This window comes from Petaurus breviceps, unplaced genomic scaffold, assembly GCF_028583685.1.
Source record: "Petaurus breviceps papuanus isolate PSGF00001 unplaced genomic scaffold, PetGlider_PUasm1.0 229, whole genome shotgun sequence".
Lineage (NCBI taxonomy): Eukaryota > Metazoa > Chordata > Mammalia > Diprotodontia > Petauridae > Petaurus > Petaurus breviceps.
In genome coordinates, this window is record NW_027185903.1 from 16871186 (window position 1) to 16889740 (window position 18555).

Genomic DNA, 18555 nt, shown 5'->3' on the forward strand with positions numbered 1-18555 from the left:
ACTTTTCTCACCATTTTGAGACGATATTGAGGAGAAAGAAAAATAGCCAGATTGAAAAAAAAAGGGGGGGGCAAAATACAATCAGCAATTGAGAGAGGATCTAGATTCAAATTATGTCTCTGATACTTCCTTTGTGATCTTCCTTTCATCATCTGTCAATATGAGATATCATAGAATCATTGATGAAGAACTAGGAGGAGCTTTAGAAACTAACAAGTTCAACCTTTTTATTTTATAGATGATGAAATTGAGACCCAGAGGTCAAGTAGCTAGCCTAGGGTCATAGAGTAATCCTCTTTGAGGCAGGATTTGAACTTGGGTCTTCCCTAACTCCAAGTCCAGGGAGTTGGGTTAAGTGGCCACTGAGGATACTTTCACTAGATCTGTGGTCCTATGATCCCTTTATCAATATATTGTCTGTATAACAGCCACAGTTAAAAAGCATTCACACAAATAAGATGTTCTGAACAATAGTAAAATTTATTTTATTTGGTAAGCCAGTGTAAGAAACACAATTCTGGGGATCTCAGGACTTCCTAGGCAGGAAGATCCATGTGATAGGCCCATTCTCACTGAAAGAACTCAGCAGCAGAGTGGGCAGAAGGCAGCATTTATAATGCTTCAGAATTGTGTGAGGTGCTCACTAGGAACACTCACACCCCATACAGAAGCAAGACAAACTTAAACATCATCAGGGTATTCTTTCTCCTCCCCTCAGAGTTGGAATTGGTCCAGAATCCTCAAGGTTACAACCCTTCCTTACACTCCCGCTACATTCCCTCATTACATATTCCCCCTCCCAGATCATATACCCCATGATTAGAAAATGGTGGAATCTCTGCCATTTGGGCATATAAATTAATATTAATGAGGTTAGTTGAGCAGGCACAGTAGTGAGGACACTGGTGACTGGGCCATGATCTCTCAGCTTTGAACTGGTTGTTCTGTCCCAACCTTTCTGATTTCCCATGGTGCCAGGATGGCTGTTGTTTTGGTAAAATAAGCAAGTTTCCCCCACAGCTTGGGAGTGTTCATTATTTCCCAATAACATCTGTAGGAGCAAAACAAAATACCATAATATCCCCTCTTACACCAGAGAACTGAGGCCCTTTTAAAGCCCCACCTCTGTGATTTTATGAACCTACTGATTCTTTGTTCACTCTTAGTTAAAACAAAAGATTGTAAAAACATTTTAATGCTTGTTTTAACATACTATCATGTCAAGTCTATGAACTATTCTTTTTCAGTTGGAATAAGACCAAATGTGTCATAATTGTCTGGCAAATTGTTTCAACATACTATCATGAGATAAATTATTAACCATTATTTTCCAGATGGAGTAAGACCATATGTAATCAAAAATGTCTATAATAAATGAGTTCTTTATCTATTCATATTCAGAGATATCTAAGTCTTTAAAATGCAATTAAAATTCTTCCCATGAACTGGTCAAGTGATTAATAAACAGGGCTTTAATTTCTTCTATTCAATTCACAGGGCAGGTATATTTCAGTGGGAGAACCTATTGATTACTTTGTAAAACTTATTATTCGTAGTTCTAACTTTTTTTATAAACTATATTCACTGTCTTTCTGGATCAAGGAATAGATTTGAGGAATTTGCATTTACAATTTTTTTTCAAAAATATTTATCAAATATGCATGTTTCAGAAGGCACTTTTTCTTCTTTTTTTTTTTAGGGCAATTGGGGTTAAGTGACTTGCCCAAGGTCACATGGCTAGTAAGTCTAAATTGTCTGAGGTCTTATTTGAACTCAGATCCTCCAGATTCCAGGGCTGGTGCTGTATTCACTGTACCACCTAGCCACCCCTCAGGAGGTGCTTTTTGTCATGAAATAAAGCTATCCCATCATTTCTTTGTAGGCTGCATACCTTTGGGCTTCATCATGACCCCACACCTCTTAGCTTCTCTCCCTTTATTTCCGTTTTCAGATTCCTTTTCTGTGTTGTCTTCCCCCATCAAACTATAAACTCCTTGAAAGAAGACACTTTCTTTTTCATATTTGCAGCCCCATCCCTTAGCATAGTACCTGACACTAAGTAAGTGCTTAATACATATTTATCGACTGAATGAATGAATTTGAATTTGCTTTACCATCATTATCATCACTGAGAAACAGGGAAATTTCTTGAGGTTAACATACTCTTTGAAGTACTTTGGCCCAGGAAAGTCAGAATATGGGACAGCTAGGTGGCACAGTGAATGGAACACTGGACCTAGGGTCAGGAGGACATGAATTCAAATCCGACCTCAGACACTTGACACTTAACTAGCTGTGTGACCCTGGGCAAGTCACTTAACCCCAACTGCCTTGCCTCCCTCCCCCCCCCCAAAAGAAAGCCAGAATATTTTCACAGTAAATTAGAAGTGCCTTATTACCCCACATAGTCACACCCTTGAAAAGAGGCATTTTTAAAAAATGGAATACTTTATTAATAAGGTTTATTACTGTTGTAACAACTTACAAAACTCTAATGTAGTTCTTTAATTGTGTTTCTTTTTTTTTGAAAAGTGACTGTGACACATACAATATTTCCAAGTTCTATGAAAGACCACATTTAATTAACATTCACAGAACTAACAGCATTTCATCCTGACGTTGAACTTTTATCAGGGCAAAGCCCAATACAGTTCTCTAACTGTATATCATTTCCAGATTTTAAAATATGTCACTAATAATGTTAATTTCTTTTGCTTTTATGAGGTTGACAGTAGGTGTGCAGAGTAACAGATATTCCCTAAACTCAGTTTCAACAATACAATGTAATCAAAGTTCTAGCTACATCTGTTTCTTCATCCCATGTGATACAAAATAGGAAGATTTTAGTTTCTCAATGAATTTATCATTAAGGTCTTCAGACACATAGCCATTTCCTTTTCCTACCATATTTTCTATAAGCGGGACCTTTTAAAGCTGCTTTATTTATGATTTACTTATTGTTTGTCCTTCATTCTTGAGGAGGACCATTATGATTTACCAAGAGTATTTTTTCCCCTACCATCAGATAAGGCTTTTTATACTTAACAATTATGTTAAGAAGCTTCATCTGATGTAAACAATCTTTCTGATGTCATAGTAATGGTTTTGGAAATCATTTTTGTTTATTAAAAGCATAAAATTTTCTCTGTGAATTTTTTTTGTCTTCTCAATGTACATTTTCAAAATATTTCAAGTTTATTACTTTTTGGTACGATAGCTAAAACATTCAGACAAGGCAAAACCAGAGATCTTTCCTCATCCTTAATAATAGTACTTATAAATCTCAGTGGTAAATATGGTGAATCATATTTTCTGAAATGGTGCTTTTTACTTTGTGTAGCTTTCTTTTGTTTATTTCTGCTATTGTCTCTATTGGCTTCACTTATACTAGTTTCAGTTGATCCAATGGATTTTTCCTCATACCATTTATGAAGGAATGATTTCACTTAAAAATTAGAAAAAATAACAAAAATGGGAATTAAATTTGAATTTCATTGTTGCAAATCATTCTCTATATTTCAATTTCTTTAAAATTGAATATATATATGTATGTATGTATATTGGTTATTGGAGGGGTAAAGGCAGGGCAATTAGGGTTAAGTGACTTGCCCAAGGTCAACATGACTAGTAAGTGTTAAGTGTCTGAGGTCAGATATGAACTCAGGTCCTCCTGACTCCAGGGCCGGTGCTCCATTCACTGTGCCAACTAGCCACCCCCAAATGCAAGCCTTCTTGATTCCAAGCCCTGCACTCTATCTACTTTGCTGCCAGGTACTGGAAGGGTACCAGAACCTAAGCTGCAGATATTCTCAAAACACTTGAAACACTATCATGCTATACCAGTTTCCATCTGAACCAGTGTCCACATTTTCCAGGTCCTCATCAATCTAGTTATAAGCACACTATTCTAGGGACTTCTATTATGCCACACTAGCTACACCTTCAAATACTTCCTTGCCCTTCCCCATACCATAATTCCACTTCCCTTGCTCAAAAACTTCTCCATCACTTATACACCATGGTTCTACTCCACACTTTGTCATGAACATACCTGAGAGTTAGAATTCACTACTGCCATGTCAAATGCAATAAGTAGAGTTAAAGAAACAAATCAGCACTGTTTAGATAACCCATAAATTTGTTGTGGACATACCTAACAACTGTGGAATGCTCCCTGAGCCAGCCTCCCTCCTCCAGCAGCCTGCCTTTCAATTCAGGTGGCCCCACAGTCTTCACAGAGAGAGTGTTGAGAAGAGAGGAAGGAGAGGGTGAGAGAAGGGAGAAGACGCAGGAAGGAATAGAGAAAGAATAAGGAAAGAATCTCAAAAGATGCTCTCAGGGAATCTAAAGGAAAAAAAGGAGTCAGTGAAGGAGACCAAGACATGGTCAGGGAAGTAGGAGGAAAAAAAACACTGTGGGAAGAAGCCAAAGGAAGAGAAAGAATCAAGAAGGAAGGGGTGTTTATTGATGTCGGTATTTCAGAGAGGTCTAAGAGGATGAGGACTGAGAAGACACTCCATTAGGAAGAGTATATATGTATGCATACATACCTACATGCATATATATACATACATCACTGTGTAAGTGCATACATAATAGATGTTGAAAAGACTGTGGAGTAAAATTAAGTTGCATTCCTTCATTTATTCCTATTAAAAATCAGAGATGGAAGGGGCGGCTAGGTGGCGCAGTGAGTAAAGCGTTGGCCCTGGAGTCAGGAGGACCTGAGTTCGGTTCCAGCCCCAGACACTTAACACCCACACACACAAAAAACTAGGCATGTAACCTTGGGCAAGTTACTTAACCCCAAATGCCCTCCAAAAGGCAAAAAAAAAAAAATCAGAGATGGAGTCTCCTGGGGGGAAAATTTTTTGACTAAAAGTGAAAACCTGTCATATGAACTCCTAGTTTATCTCCAATGATATGATTTTGAATCCTTTTACAGGAGAGAAGACTAAAGTACAAAGTAGGCTGGCATGTGGAAAGTAAGTGAGTTGAGGGTGATGCCTAGAACCTGGATGTCTAGGAGGATGGTAGTACCCTGGAAAATGATTGGGAAGTTAGGAAGAAAGGAGGGTTTGGGGGGAGAGATGAGTTCATTTTTGGAAATGTTGAATTTAAGAGGCCTATTGGATATTCAGTTTAAAATGTCTGATAGGTGGTCTGGGAATGCTTCACCAAAGAGGATGGCACTTGGGGACCTGGGAATGAACTAAAAAAGGTGTTTTCTCCTCTGGAGAACATAAAAGATGTTTTAAAAGCGGTTGCTTACCCTGGATTCAGGGTGGGCCAAAGCAATTGACTACCAGTAGCCTCTGAAGAAAACTATTTAATGCTGCTTTGGAACTTGGGTGAGCAGAGACCACTCATAATTGTAATATAGATTGACTTGTGAGTCATTATCTATAAATCTTCCTCATTCTTTCTTTTTGTTTGCTTTTTATGGGGGAGGGTAATTGGGGTTAAGTGATTTGCCCAAGGTCACATGGCTAGTTTTATGTGCAAGTGTCTGAGGCCGGATTTGAACTCAGGTCCTCCTGACTCCAGGGCCGGTGCTCTATTCACTGCACCACCTAGACACCCCAATCTTCCTCATTCTTAAATTCCCTTCATTGTTGTAGTAAAGTTTAGCTTTATGGCCAGTTGTCTGGGCAGGAATCTGAATTGTGCTGAACGGTGTGATAGCAAGTAATCCTGGAAGAAGAAGAGAAAATGATGAAGCCTGGGACTCAGGATGTGCCTTTTGATGGTAGAAAGTGCCCTTCATTTTGCTCCTGAGGGTTTCAGTACTTCTGGAGACATGAGATACAGTGGGATGAGTCAGGATGACTGGTATGTAAGGATCTATTTCATCAGACCAAGATTGAATGAAATTGTTCTTGGCAGCAGTTCTTTTAGGGAACACATTTAAAGAAAAAATATTAATATCAAATTAATAATACTCAAAACAAGTAATAATGAAGCGAGAAGAGCACTGTGCTGGGGGTTAAGAGAGCTGGTTTCTCACCACAGCTCCACCACTAATTATCTGTGTGACATCACACAATTCCCTTCACTTCCATGGGCCTTGATTTCCTCATCTGCCAAATAATGGGTAGGACTAGATGATCTTTAAGGCTTTTTCCGGTTCTGACATTCTGTGATTCTAAATAATTTAATAAGAGTACTATAATAGAACCTGTCAAAAGCTGTTATCATTGAGAGGTGGTGGTACAGTGGCACTGATTATACCAATCCCTAATCAATTGATAGGAGTGGCTAGGTGGCACAGTAGGTAGAGTGCTGGGCTTGCACTCAGGAATACTCATCTTCCTGAGTTCAAATCTGGCCTCAGATACTTATTAGTCTTATTATTCATTAGTGGGACCCCGGGCAAGTGACTTAAACCTCTTTGCCTCTTTTTCCTCATCTGTAAAATGAGCTGGAGAAGGAAATGGCAAACCACTCCAACATCTTTGCCCTCCCCCCACCCCCAAAAAAGCAAAAAACACAAATGGAATCATGGAGAGTCAGACATGACTAAAATGACTCAAAAACAACATCCGTTGATGACTTATCAAATTTTCACTTGCTTCAAACGTACTTAATATTTTTATATTCAGGGAAATGACTTCATGCTTTCTTTTTTGGATCAAAAATCACTCAGATTTTCCTTCTAGAGGTATTGTCCGGGTTGACGTAACATTTTTTCTTCTATAGTCTTCTTGCTGTTATGGCAACTCATAAGTAAACTTTTTAAATCCTTCTTAATGAGTCTGTGTCTATATTGGTTTACAAAAAGGGCAAATATTTATTTGGCTAGAAAACTTTTTGCAAGTATTAAGAGTATAAAGGTGAGATTGGTCAAGGAGGACCCAGTTCTTAGAGCATGTTCTGATTTGATTTTCCTGAAGAAAGTGTTCTAAAGACTAGGTCCTCACTGGAAAATTCCCCAGTACCTGAGGAAGAATCCTGATCTTCCTCCTACCTTAAATCCCCCACTTCTTCCTTCCATTTCAAATGATAGATGTGAAAGCTTTTTAGAAAGGATAAAGCACAACATGAATACAGTATCATTTTATTTTATTACTATTTATTATTATTACTATTATCACTCTTATTTATTATTACCATTCATTACTATTAGTATTCAGTGCTGTAGTGCCAGAATTCTAAAAAACCTAAAGTACTCCTTCCACAAGGTTATTTTCAAATTTTCTTTTAGCCCTTAGAGGCAAGTAGCTTCTAACCATTTCTTTTTATTTGACCTATGGGGTGGAGGGGATTCTGTTATTTTGGTTAGTTGGAGCAAACAGAAGGAATGGAAAGAAAAAAACCAATTCAGAGGAAAGAGGAAAGTTAACTGGGAAAGCAGGAGGGTGCTATAAACCAAGGAAAAGAGACCACAGAGAGAGCTGAAAACCAGATTAAGAATTCTGTAAAAGCAAACAACCCAACATGTCCTAAATTAATGTCACGTTTTGTAATTTACTTCATCGCAAAATCCTGAGTGCTGAGCTCCTTTAAAAGAAGGGGTACCAGCTTTAAACAATAACTCCCTTAGATGTATAGTGGGAGGAACAAAGTAGCTCAGTGACGCATGAAAATCTAACGACTCTGTCAGGTTGGAGCTATTCTTGGGGCTGTGGTCCCTAGGCATGCTGATATCAGTGTTAATGATTCAAAAGAGTATTCAAGAAGCCAGACATGGCACTTTTGTGAATTGCCTTTACTGGATGACAACAAGAGAGAACAAGATGGCGTATGTGCCAAAGGGCTAGATTAATCACCCATCCATTTTACCTTTTCTGATAACACATTTAGGTGTGTACCTCTCTTGAAATTGTAGCCCCAGTCTGGTTGAGGCTGGAGCCCTATTCACTCACCCAGCTCCCTTCTGGTTTCTGTTTTGAGGTGATTGATGGAAAAACTTGAGTGGCTCCTGGGCACTCAGTTGTGATTGCCAGAATGAGAGAGCACAGCTTTGCACTTATGAGATACAGACCACAGAGTGGAAATTGCCCACAGATGAGCAGTAATTTCAGGGCGCTGTGACTTTTTCCGTCAGTCATCTGCTATGGTGAGAGGCCTGTTCATTGTTTGAAGCACCTGACATCACTCTGTAACACAATGGGAATCACTGATCTCTCGCGAGAAAGGGGAAAGGGTGTCAGAAATAATTTATGAAGAAAAAGCATATTGAAAACTTATGGTTTGGTTTTGTAATACTCTATAGCTGGCTGTGTTTGGGGAATTGGGTTACTATGTGGAGAAAGACAGACGGACACAGACAGAGAAACATGAACAGGGAAATTTTTCTGGAATGATCCAGAAGAGTCTTGGCTTTTGTTTCTATAAAACCTCATTGAATCAGCCATTTCATTTATTGTGGTATCTCTGACATTAACACATTCAGAAGATGACTGGGGTGGAGTCCAGTATAATATTCCTTTGGCTGCCAACTTTCCAGAGTAATAGTAATGAAAGCTGAACCTCTTTTGGGAATGAATCTGCATGGGAGAGGGTGCTTTTCAGAATGCCTTCTGCTCCAAACTTTCAAGAAAAGTTGTTCAGGGAAAAGCCATTTAAATAAAACAAGTGAAATAATAGCAAAGAAACAAAAACATGTCAGAGTATTTGAAGCCAAAGCATGTCAGATGATATTATTTAGTTTTTAATTTTAAGAAATGAAAGAAAACATTTAGGGAACTTAATGATAATGGTCAAGTTCAATTGCTTAGTTTCTTTCAGGAAAATGAGATAAAAATTAGTCATTTATTCATGGGAAACATGGGCAGGAATAAATCATTTGCCCCCTACATAAGTTACGCATAATAAGAACACAGATCTTCTGTCAGAGCTATATACAGTTTATTTAACTTAACCAGTCTTTACTTAAAAGACAGTCTTCTCTTTTTTATTTACAATCTTTTTTTTCTTAATGGAGTGTTTGGTCCTTCCTCCAAAATACTTTCAATATGTCCAATCTGATACTCAACAAAACTCATGTATTTTGTCTTTTTTTTTAGCAGGTTTCAGCCGCAGAAGTACGAATTGGGCCGATGAGACTGACACAAGATCCTATTCAGGTATGACTTAATTTCATCAGGAGGTCTTGGAGATTGAGGATCTGAGTATCAAGGTTATATGAGCCTCACAGAATTAGGTATCTGTTGTCATGTCCTTTCCTAGGGCCTAGCATGGTGCTGGAAATGTAGTAACATGTCTCTTAGTAAATGGTGAATTACGATTTGAATTCCAGTTCATGTTGCCATGGAAGCACTTTGAAAAAAGTTAGAATCTCCACATTAATGTAGAAGGCTCAAGGAAGAGGATAGAAGGACATCGGAATATCCGAAGATAAGTGAGCCATGTGGGATGGATAGACTTTGATTACGAGTCTGATCTGCCCCATAATGGAAGGACAAAGATTACCTTTGTCCTTAGACTATGTAGCCTGAAAAAGAGATGTGTGCTAGATAACAGCAAGGCAGGGCCACCTTCAAAACTGTTCACACCACCTGGATGGCAGGATTCAAATCCAGCTGTTCTTGTTCTAAGGGTCTGATCTACAGTAGCCAACAGTTCGGTCCCACTCTCAGCCTGGCCCTGTGGGGATACTACCAGGAAGAGGGAGCCTTGGTGGATTTCACATTGTTCCATGATTACTTTCCCATCCCAGAGTCTTCTCAAGTAACAACTGGAACACAAACAGAAGACAGGGAAGTGGAGAATTCAACAAATACTGCTGAGCTTCAAGGAGATTACAATACTTGTTGTGGAAGGTGACTAAAAAAGACCATGGTGCAGAACTCTGTCAGGACAATTCATTTTTGCCCCATAGAAGGGATTTGACTAAGGGCAGGTAATTTAAAGAGCACCAAACAGCACTTGTTGAAACTCAGGAAAAAGGCCAGGTGGATGCTGGTAGTAGGGCAAGGATGGAGCCTAGTGACAGAAGTCTAGTCATAGGAAGCCAGGCAGCAGGATTAGGGTAGGGAAGAAGAGGATAGGACTCCCATTAAGGGATCAGACCCACTGAAGTTATTCATCTGAGGTTAGACATTTGGCAGAACTGAGTTCTGGTCTGTTGTGGGGGCAAAGGAGGAAACGCTGCCCTGGCCTGATGAGTTGCCACCTCAGGGAGGTCAGCAGTCAAGGGTGTGACACCTCTTAGCACATCTCCTTTCCTCACTAGGGAGTTGACACAGGTGCCAGCTATCCTGCAGGTTAGGAGCGGGTTGAGAAGCAAGCTTCCTGCCATGATTGGCCCAGGACAAGAGGGACTCTAAGGGAGACAAGTCAGGGAAAAGGAGAGTGCCACAGCCCCTACTCAAGGACCCTTCATTCCAAGGATGTCTTTGCCTCTCTCAGCCCCAGGGGTGTGGCAGGGTTGCTTTTGCATTTTCTAGGAATTATATTTTTCCTGGATCCTTAAACTTTACCAGTTGTCTGAAGCGACAGGAATAGAGGTGGGAAGATCAGGTTAGATGTTTGATGAGTTCACTGTAAGTTGGTAAGGGGCCTTGGAGGCACTGTGTGGAGGACAAGAGTGAGAGAGAGGAGGCTGCCCAAAGTTATTCCCTAGACCTTGGACTTCCTAGTGGTGGTCACTTCTCAGCATGGTCCAGTCCCGGAATTAGGGTGGTGACTTCAGGGAGGGCAAAGCAGGGGAAGGGTGTAGTCCTAGAAGGCCCTGCATCCAATGAATATTATACTTCCATTGAAGCCTTGTTTTCCTGAGTTAATCAAACTTTCCCAATAGAAGAGCCTAACTCAGTCAGTAAACATTTATTAAGTGCCTACTATCCTTCAGGCACTGTGCTAAGATATTAAAACAGAGGCAAAAAAAATAGTCCCTTATCACAAGGAGAACACAGTCCAATGGGCAAGACAACACGCAAACAACAACGTACTAACAAGCTACGTATCTGGATAAATTGGAGATGATCCTTAAAGAAAAGGTACTTCAAAGGGAAGACACTAGTGGTAAGAAGGGTTAGAATTGACTTCTTCTAGAAGGTGAGATATTAGCTGGGACTTGAAGGAAGTCAGGGAAGCCCAGAGGTGGAGATGAAGAGGGAGAGCATTCAGGGTATAGGGGAGAGACCAAGAAAGTGGCCTAAACTGTGAGGTGGAGTGTCTCATTTGAGGAACAGCAAGGAAGCCAATAGTCTGAAATGTAGAATGCACAGAGTAGGGCAGGAGGGGTCATGAGTAAAGTGTTAGGAGAGGGCCAGCTTATGAAGGGCTTTGAATACCAGATAGAGGATTTTGTATTTAATCCAGAAGGCGATCCTGAGCCACTGGAGTTTGTTGACTAAGGGGTTGGTGGGGTTCAACTAGGTTTTTAGGAAGATTGATTTGTCGCCTGATTGAAAGAAGGATAGACTTAGGAAAGACAAAGCAGAGAGACTAACCAACAAGCTATTTCAGTAGTCCATTCTTGTTCCACAATGATGGCAGTCAGAGGAGAGAAGGGGGTATATATGAGAGATGTTACAAAGATTAAATTTAAAGAACTGGGCAACAAATTGATTATAAGGCTGGGGGAAGAGGTGTCAAGGATGACACCCGGGTTGTAAACTTAGGTGACTGGGAGGTAAGGTTTAGGGGATGAGCTTGGGACCATAATATGTTTGGAAGAATCATATATTCTCTGTCTCTGTCTCTCTCTGTCTCTGTCTCTCTGTCTCTCTGTGTCTCTCTGTCTCTGTCTCTCTCACACACACACAGTCTTTTTTTAAATTTTTTTTTATTAATTTGTTTGTTTCCTTTTAGTTCACAGGATTCAATTCCACATTCCTTGAGTTTCACATTTTGCCCCCTCCCTCCCTTCCCTCCCCATGGCGGCTTATAGTCAAGTATAGGATCTGTAAATACTTTCACATTGTACATTAGTCAGGTTATAAGGACGGATTGTACCAGCTGGAATGAAAAATGGTAAAGAGGACATAAAACCAAATAAGAGAAGGAAAAAGATCAGGTATTTTGCTTCCACCTGGATATAAACTTAGTTCTTTCTCTGGATGCACATATTTCTCTCCATCATGAGTCTTTTGGGATTGACTTATATCACTTCATTGCTGAGAAGAGTCCAGTCTATCAAAGTTGGTCATCACACATACGTTGTGTCTCTAATTGTGTACAAATTTCTCCTGGTTCTACTCTTCTCACTCAGCATCAGTTCGTATAAGCCTCTCCAGGTAAATATGAAGACCATCTGCTCCTCGTTTCTTATAGCACAATAGTATTCCATAACGTGCATATACCACAACTTGTTCAGCTATTCCCCAATTGATGGGCACCCCCTTAATTTCCAATTCTTTGCCACAACAAAAAGAGCTGCTATAAACATTTTTGTACATATGGGTCTTTCTCCCACTTCTATGATCTCTTTGGGATATAACCCTAGGAGTGGTATTGCTGGGTCAAAGGGTATGAACGTATTTATAGCCCTTTGGGCATAATTCCAGGTTGCTCTCCAGAAAGGCTGGATCAGTTCACAACTCCACCAGCAATGCATTACACACACACACAGTCTTGACAACAAGGGCTGCTGCTCTAAAAGGAATAGTATGCCCATATCCCTATGCTCCTGTGAGAGTTCAAATTATAACAATCTGGTTGAAATAGGACTTGACTAGAAGTCAAGAATACCATCTCCATACCTGACACCATACCCAGCAGCAGTCTCATGGTGTCCCAGAGGCTGTTTTTCCTCTACAAGGTGCTATCTACCACCACCTCATCTGAGTTCATCTTTCATGTCACTTAACTCTGGAATAGTTTGTGGTACTTAAAGAGGTTCCTGTGTATGGCCCTTCCAAAGCTTTCCTACAAGGTCTTTCCATATTGTAGAGACATAAAGATTGTTTTTTGATGGAAGAAGTTGCTATTTGAAGAGCATCATGTGTGCTCAAACTACAAAATGAGGTCTCTACTGTGAGATCCTAAGTTTGGTGCCGCAGTGGAATTTTTGAAAGGAATTTATTTCTGGGTTTCATGTGGCATTTTAAAAATTAATGTATTTCATTAATATTGGTTTGTTTTTTATCATAGTTTTTGTCTTTCCCTCTACTTCTCCCAGAGAACCATCCCTTATAACAAAGATTTAAGGGAGGGGGGAGCGGTTCTAGAGGGAAAAAAAGGAAAGAAAAAAATTAAGCATTACTGATTAATACATTTTAAAAATCTGACATTATATGCCATGTTTAACATTTCTGACCCTTCCCACTCCTTGCAAATGATCAGCAGAATGAGTCTTTTCCTATCTCTTTTTTAGGGCCAAGCTTATTCTTTCTAATTTTACAGCATTCATTTTCAATTGTTGGTGGTGGCTATTCTTTCTGTTTATGTCATTGTGTTCATTGTCCTTATTTGTTTCTCTGGAATTGCTTACTTCACTTTGCATCAGTTCTTGTCTTCCCATAACTTCTCTGCAATTGTCATATCGGGGTTCTAAAATCAATTCCTTGTTTTAATGAAAGTGACTAGCAAGGAAAAAATGTAAGAAGGAGAACTGGTATTCTTTCAAAGACTTTAAAACCATGACTATATATATTGAATTGGATCCATAGACATCAGGCCATTCTACTATGGCTAGAAAAAATGAGATTCCTTTTGTACAATTCAAGCCAGGTAGCATCTGAAGTTTGGGCTTTTGCTTATAGCATCTTGGAAGTAGGAAGATAGAAATAAAACAAAAGATTCAGATGGGAGCAATAAACTAATTAAGAGAATGGATTGTCTAATTTATGAGTAAAGGGAGGAGGAAATGATAATAATTTGCAGATGCTTATGAGAGGAAAGACTTTGTTGACATGAGAACAGTAGGAGAAAGAAGAGATGTCTGCCTGGAACAAATGAATGACAATTAAAATTGGAGCAAATAAATAAATATCTTATGCTACTGATTTTAAGTAATCTAGAACTAGAAAGCTCAAATAGCAAGAATTGGGAGGGAGGGGAAGATACATTCTGCATCCTACTTTGAAAAAAGACTGAGGAAAAGAAAATTTGCAGAAATCAGGGATTTACCTCTACAATCGACCCCTAGCATTTTGTTGTTGAGTCATTTCAGTCATGTCTGACTCTTCACGATCCCATTTGGGATTTTCTTGGCCAAGATACTGGAGTAGTTCGCCATTTCCTTCTCCAGTTCATTTTATAGATGAGAAAACTGAGGCAAACAGGGTAAAGTGACTTGGGTCACACAGCTAGTAAGTGCCTAAGGCCAGATTTGAACTCATGAAGATGAATCTTATTGATTCCAAGCCCAATGCTCCCTCCACCGCACCACCTAGCTGCCCTAACTCCCAGCATATTGCATTTGACAAGTTCAGATTTAATCCATTCTCTTATACTTTCTATTTCCTTAACATTCTACATTGATAATTGATGCTAATGATAATAACTTTGAGGCATTGAAAATACTGGTGTTTGTATCAAAGAATGATGAAAATATCTTCAGTATTATTTTACTGTGAATTAAATTTAATTATATTCAAATTCTTTAAAATTATTCATTTCTATAAATCATTATGACACTAATTTAATCACCCATTTTGTCTCTTTTAGCCCTGGTCCCTGTAAGTGGGGGACCCCTTTCAGGGAGATTTCCATTCTTGATCCCTCATCCTCCAAAAAAAAAAGGAAACCTCTAGAACATTGTACTCTAAAGTCCAGATAGCATTGAAGAAGTTCTTAACCTAGGGTATGTGGGCCATGGATAGACCTTAGGGTGGTCTGTAAACTTGGAGAGGAAAATATATACATCTTTATTTTTACTGAACTCAAATTAAAGTCTAGCATTTTCTTCCATTATGAATGTAGACAATAAATAATATTCTAAGGGTTCATGGGCTTCACTAGAGGGGTTCATGATACAAAAAAACATTACAAATGCTTGATCTAGATAAATAGGAGGTTACAGTCTGCATATTTAGCCTGGATTACTAGGAAACTCCCTGTTAATTAGAACTACTTGGCCTGGGAAGCATTATTCTTAATGGGAGCAAATTGCTGAAATACTCTGATATATGTATTTAAGACATTTAAATAAATGTAAAATCCTGGGGAGTATGGATTGTTTTATTCTTTGTATGACTATTTCTAGTGCCTACCACATAGTAGATGTTGATTGATTGATTGATTAAATAATGGACAAACTGAAAAGTCAGATGGTCAATGTCATTGACTCAGTACTGGCTCTTTGACTCAGTTATACAGATGTTGTAGGGGGCCCTTTTGTTACACATCAATTAAAAAGAAACTTTCAGTCTTGAGAAGGCCATACTTAGCAGAAGGCAAATGAATCCATGAGGAAAAGTCATGACTTTGGATGATAAGGTAACTAGATAGATAGGCTGGTAAAAATGGGGGCAGCTAGGTGGTGCAGTGGATAGAGGACTGGGTCTAAAAGATCTGAGTTCAAATTTGACCTTAGGCACTTACTAGCTATGTGACTGTGGGTAAGTCACTTAGCCCTGTCTGCCTCAATTTCTTCATTTGTAAAATGAGCCAGAGAAGGAAATAACAAACCACTCTAAGTATCTTTACCAAAAAAGTCCCCAAATGGCATCATAAAGAGTTAGATTCGACTGAAATAACTGAACAGCAACAAAAAGATCACGGTGCTAATGATGTTCGGATATGTGCATTTCATCCACAAGAGAAGAATTTTCCATAGCCTTAATCTTGCTTTTCTTTGTCATATTTATATGCAGGTGACTCAGATAAAATCCATCACCTGTCTAGAACATTTCCTGTTCTACTGATGGTCAATCATAGTACCACCATCATGGATACTAAATATAGCACTTCAAAAAAAGATCTATACCAAGCACTTCTATGAAATCTGTTATCAGACATAGTAAATTATCTTAGAAAATTACTGATGTCTCAGCTCAAAATTGTAAGGGACTTCACTAATGAGAATTCTAGAATCATAGACTAATAGAAGTTGATAGCTGGAAGGTACTGTGGAAGCCTTTCAATCCAAACCCTTATTTTACATATGAGAAAAACCAAGCCTCAAAGGGGCTGAGCTGACTTACCCATGCTCATACAGTAAAGAATCACTCAGTCCTAACAACCAAAAGAACCACAATAAAGTTGGCTTTTTCTTTCCTTTTAAAAAACAAATTATTTTCTCTTATGACCTACTTGTGCCATGAAGTTTCTCTCAAAACTTCAAAACTGACCTTCCAAAGGAATACTCAGTTCTCAGAAAAATTATCTGTTTGTCCCATAAGGGTTTATTTTTTTTTTACCTTCATTTCCTAATATAGCTTTTCTTCTCCCCTACCTAGTAAGCCATTCCTTGTAACAAGAAATAAAGTAGAAACAAAGTCACCAAAACTAAACAAGACATCAGTAGAGTCTGTCAATGTTCCATACCCATGGTCTTTTTTTCTTTTGCCAGACATGATCATTATAATTACCTATGTGTTTGTTGTCTTCCTGGTTCTGCCTTACTTCACATCAGTTAATATAATTCTTCATAGCTTCTCTGAATTCTTCATATTTATCATTGCATACGGCACAGTAATGGGCTAGGTGGCACAGTGGATAGAATGTTGGACCTGGAGTCAGAAAGACTCATCTTACTGAGTTCAAATCCAGCTACAGACACTTTACTAGTTGTCTGACCCTGAGCAAGTCATTTCACCCTGTTTGCCTCAGTTTACTCATCTGTAAAATGAACTAGGAAAGGAAATGGCAAACCTCTCCAGTATCTTTGCAAAGAAAATCCCAAATGGGGTCACAAAGAGTCTAATGCAACTGAAAATGGCACAATACTATTCTATCACGATCATGTGCTATGTTTTGTTTATCCCCAATAGATCTATGCTCTTTGTTCTTAAGTAGCATTTTCTTGCTTCTTTGCTTAATACCACATACAGCTAGCTGGCATTAAGCATGACACCTAAATCTATTATCAAATTCCAGTATAACAGAGTATCCTCATATTGCCTCCTACTCTAAAAAAAAAACGTATGGAAGCTTGTCTTCAAGTGGGAAGACTGTGCTGTCATCCCTCATTCTTGTTTCAAAACCTAAAAATAAGTGTGGGGTAGGGAGGGCATAGGAGGGGAAAGTAGAGTGGGTAGAAATTATGGGGTGGCATCTCAATTAAATTTCATCTCAAATAGAGTTGAGGAAAGAATTTGGGGCATACTGTTTAAATAGTTTCAAAATTGTGCGACCCAGTGCAGGTGGACTTCTCTGGAGCATCACCACTGAAGCCTTTCCCAGGGGAATCAGATCCTCTAACTTCACTGGAAGTTCTCAATACCAATCCAACTGGAGCCCAAGGCCCTCTCTTTCACTTATGGGTATAGGGCACCCCTAAGAGTGGGCCTCAGAGATTAGAATCATCTCTCCCCTCCTGTTGTTCGCTTTCACTTTCCAAAGAAAAGCCCTCTGTGAGTGATGGAAAGTGGTGCAGTTAAAACTCCCTCAAAGGAGGGAAAATTAAGGGGCATTTAAATGGAATTTTCTTCAGTGCTTGACCTCATTCCATACTGGATTCCAATGTCTTTCCCCTTCCCTTTCCTTCTCCCTATCTCTTCCCTACTTCTACCACCCCACCCCACCCCCACCCCCAATGCAGTCGAGGTAGCCTAGAGTAAGTTAGGAAAGAAGTCACTTGAAGTGACTTGTCGCTTATTATATCAGTGTGTTTGCTTTTTCCTTAGAAGAGATTTTCTAGTTACTTCTCTGGCATACCAAGTATCTATCTGTAATTAGGTCTACCTAATTAGTAATTCTCAGGGTTTTTAAAGCAATGCTCAGTCCGTAAGAGGTGTTTATAAGTAAAATTCATTCCAGAATCCAGTTGTCCTAAAGAATTTGCTTCTAAAGTCAGCAGGGGAAATTTGGTCCTCTGTTTAATAGACCACAGCACACATCCCCATGTAGAGGTTGCAGCAACAATAACAGTAATGCAATGATGAATTGAAATGGTGTGAAGAAGTGCTATCTAGTTTCCTGGGTCCCGTCTCTCTTTACTTAGGTCATGTTATTCACTCTGATAGTAAAACTTTCCAGGTTGGACAGAAGAGTCAATAGGGAAAAAGATTGTAAGGCTGTGCATTTGTATCCACATACCCCAGCTTTCAGGTTTCCCTTAGCCCAGGGATAGACTGTATTTATTTTGGGAGAAAAGCAGAGAATTGTTGCCCCCATACTCAGTTTCCCATCGGGACTTGAAAGCAGATGTGTGTCTAAATTGTAGACTCCTCTGGGCAAGATAAAGATAAGGCTTGCCATCCAAACTGTAGCACCCCCAGTCCACGTGTCCCTAGGTCTCCCCTGTCCTGTCTTTGTAACTTATCCTACATATCTGAGATCATCTGAATCCGTTAAAGAGTTGGATTTCATACATTTAAGTGAAATAACTGAATGATAGAGATACAAGCTGAGTCAGGGAGATGATTCAACTCCCCACTGGACTCTGCTTCTGGCATCACTCTTTTTCCAGTCTGTCCTCACTGCTGTGGACAAATTTGTCTTTTCTTCTTGGCACAGAAAGTTTCTAATGTGGTGCAGGGAGCAAAGAACTGTATCTAG

The 18555-nt window shown here is 39.2% G+C and overlaps 1 protein-coding gene across 2 annotated transcripts in view; it reads left to right on the top strand.

Moving 5' to 3' along the window:
- PDE8B (phosphodiesterase 8B) overlaps window positions 1–18555 on the top strand; it is a 357883-nt gene that overhangs the window by 184896 nt on the left and 154432 nt on the right. For both annotated transcript variants that reach the window (XM_069096276.1, XM_069096275.1), the window contains exon 2: window positions 9009–9068. In XM_069096276.1, the coding sequence (XP_068952377.1) occupies window positions 9009–9068 (60 nt within the window). The remainder of the gene's footprint in view (window positions 1–9008; window positions 9069–18555) is intronic.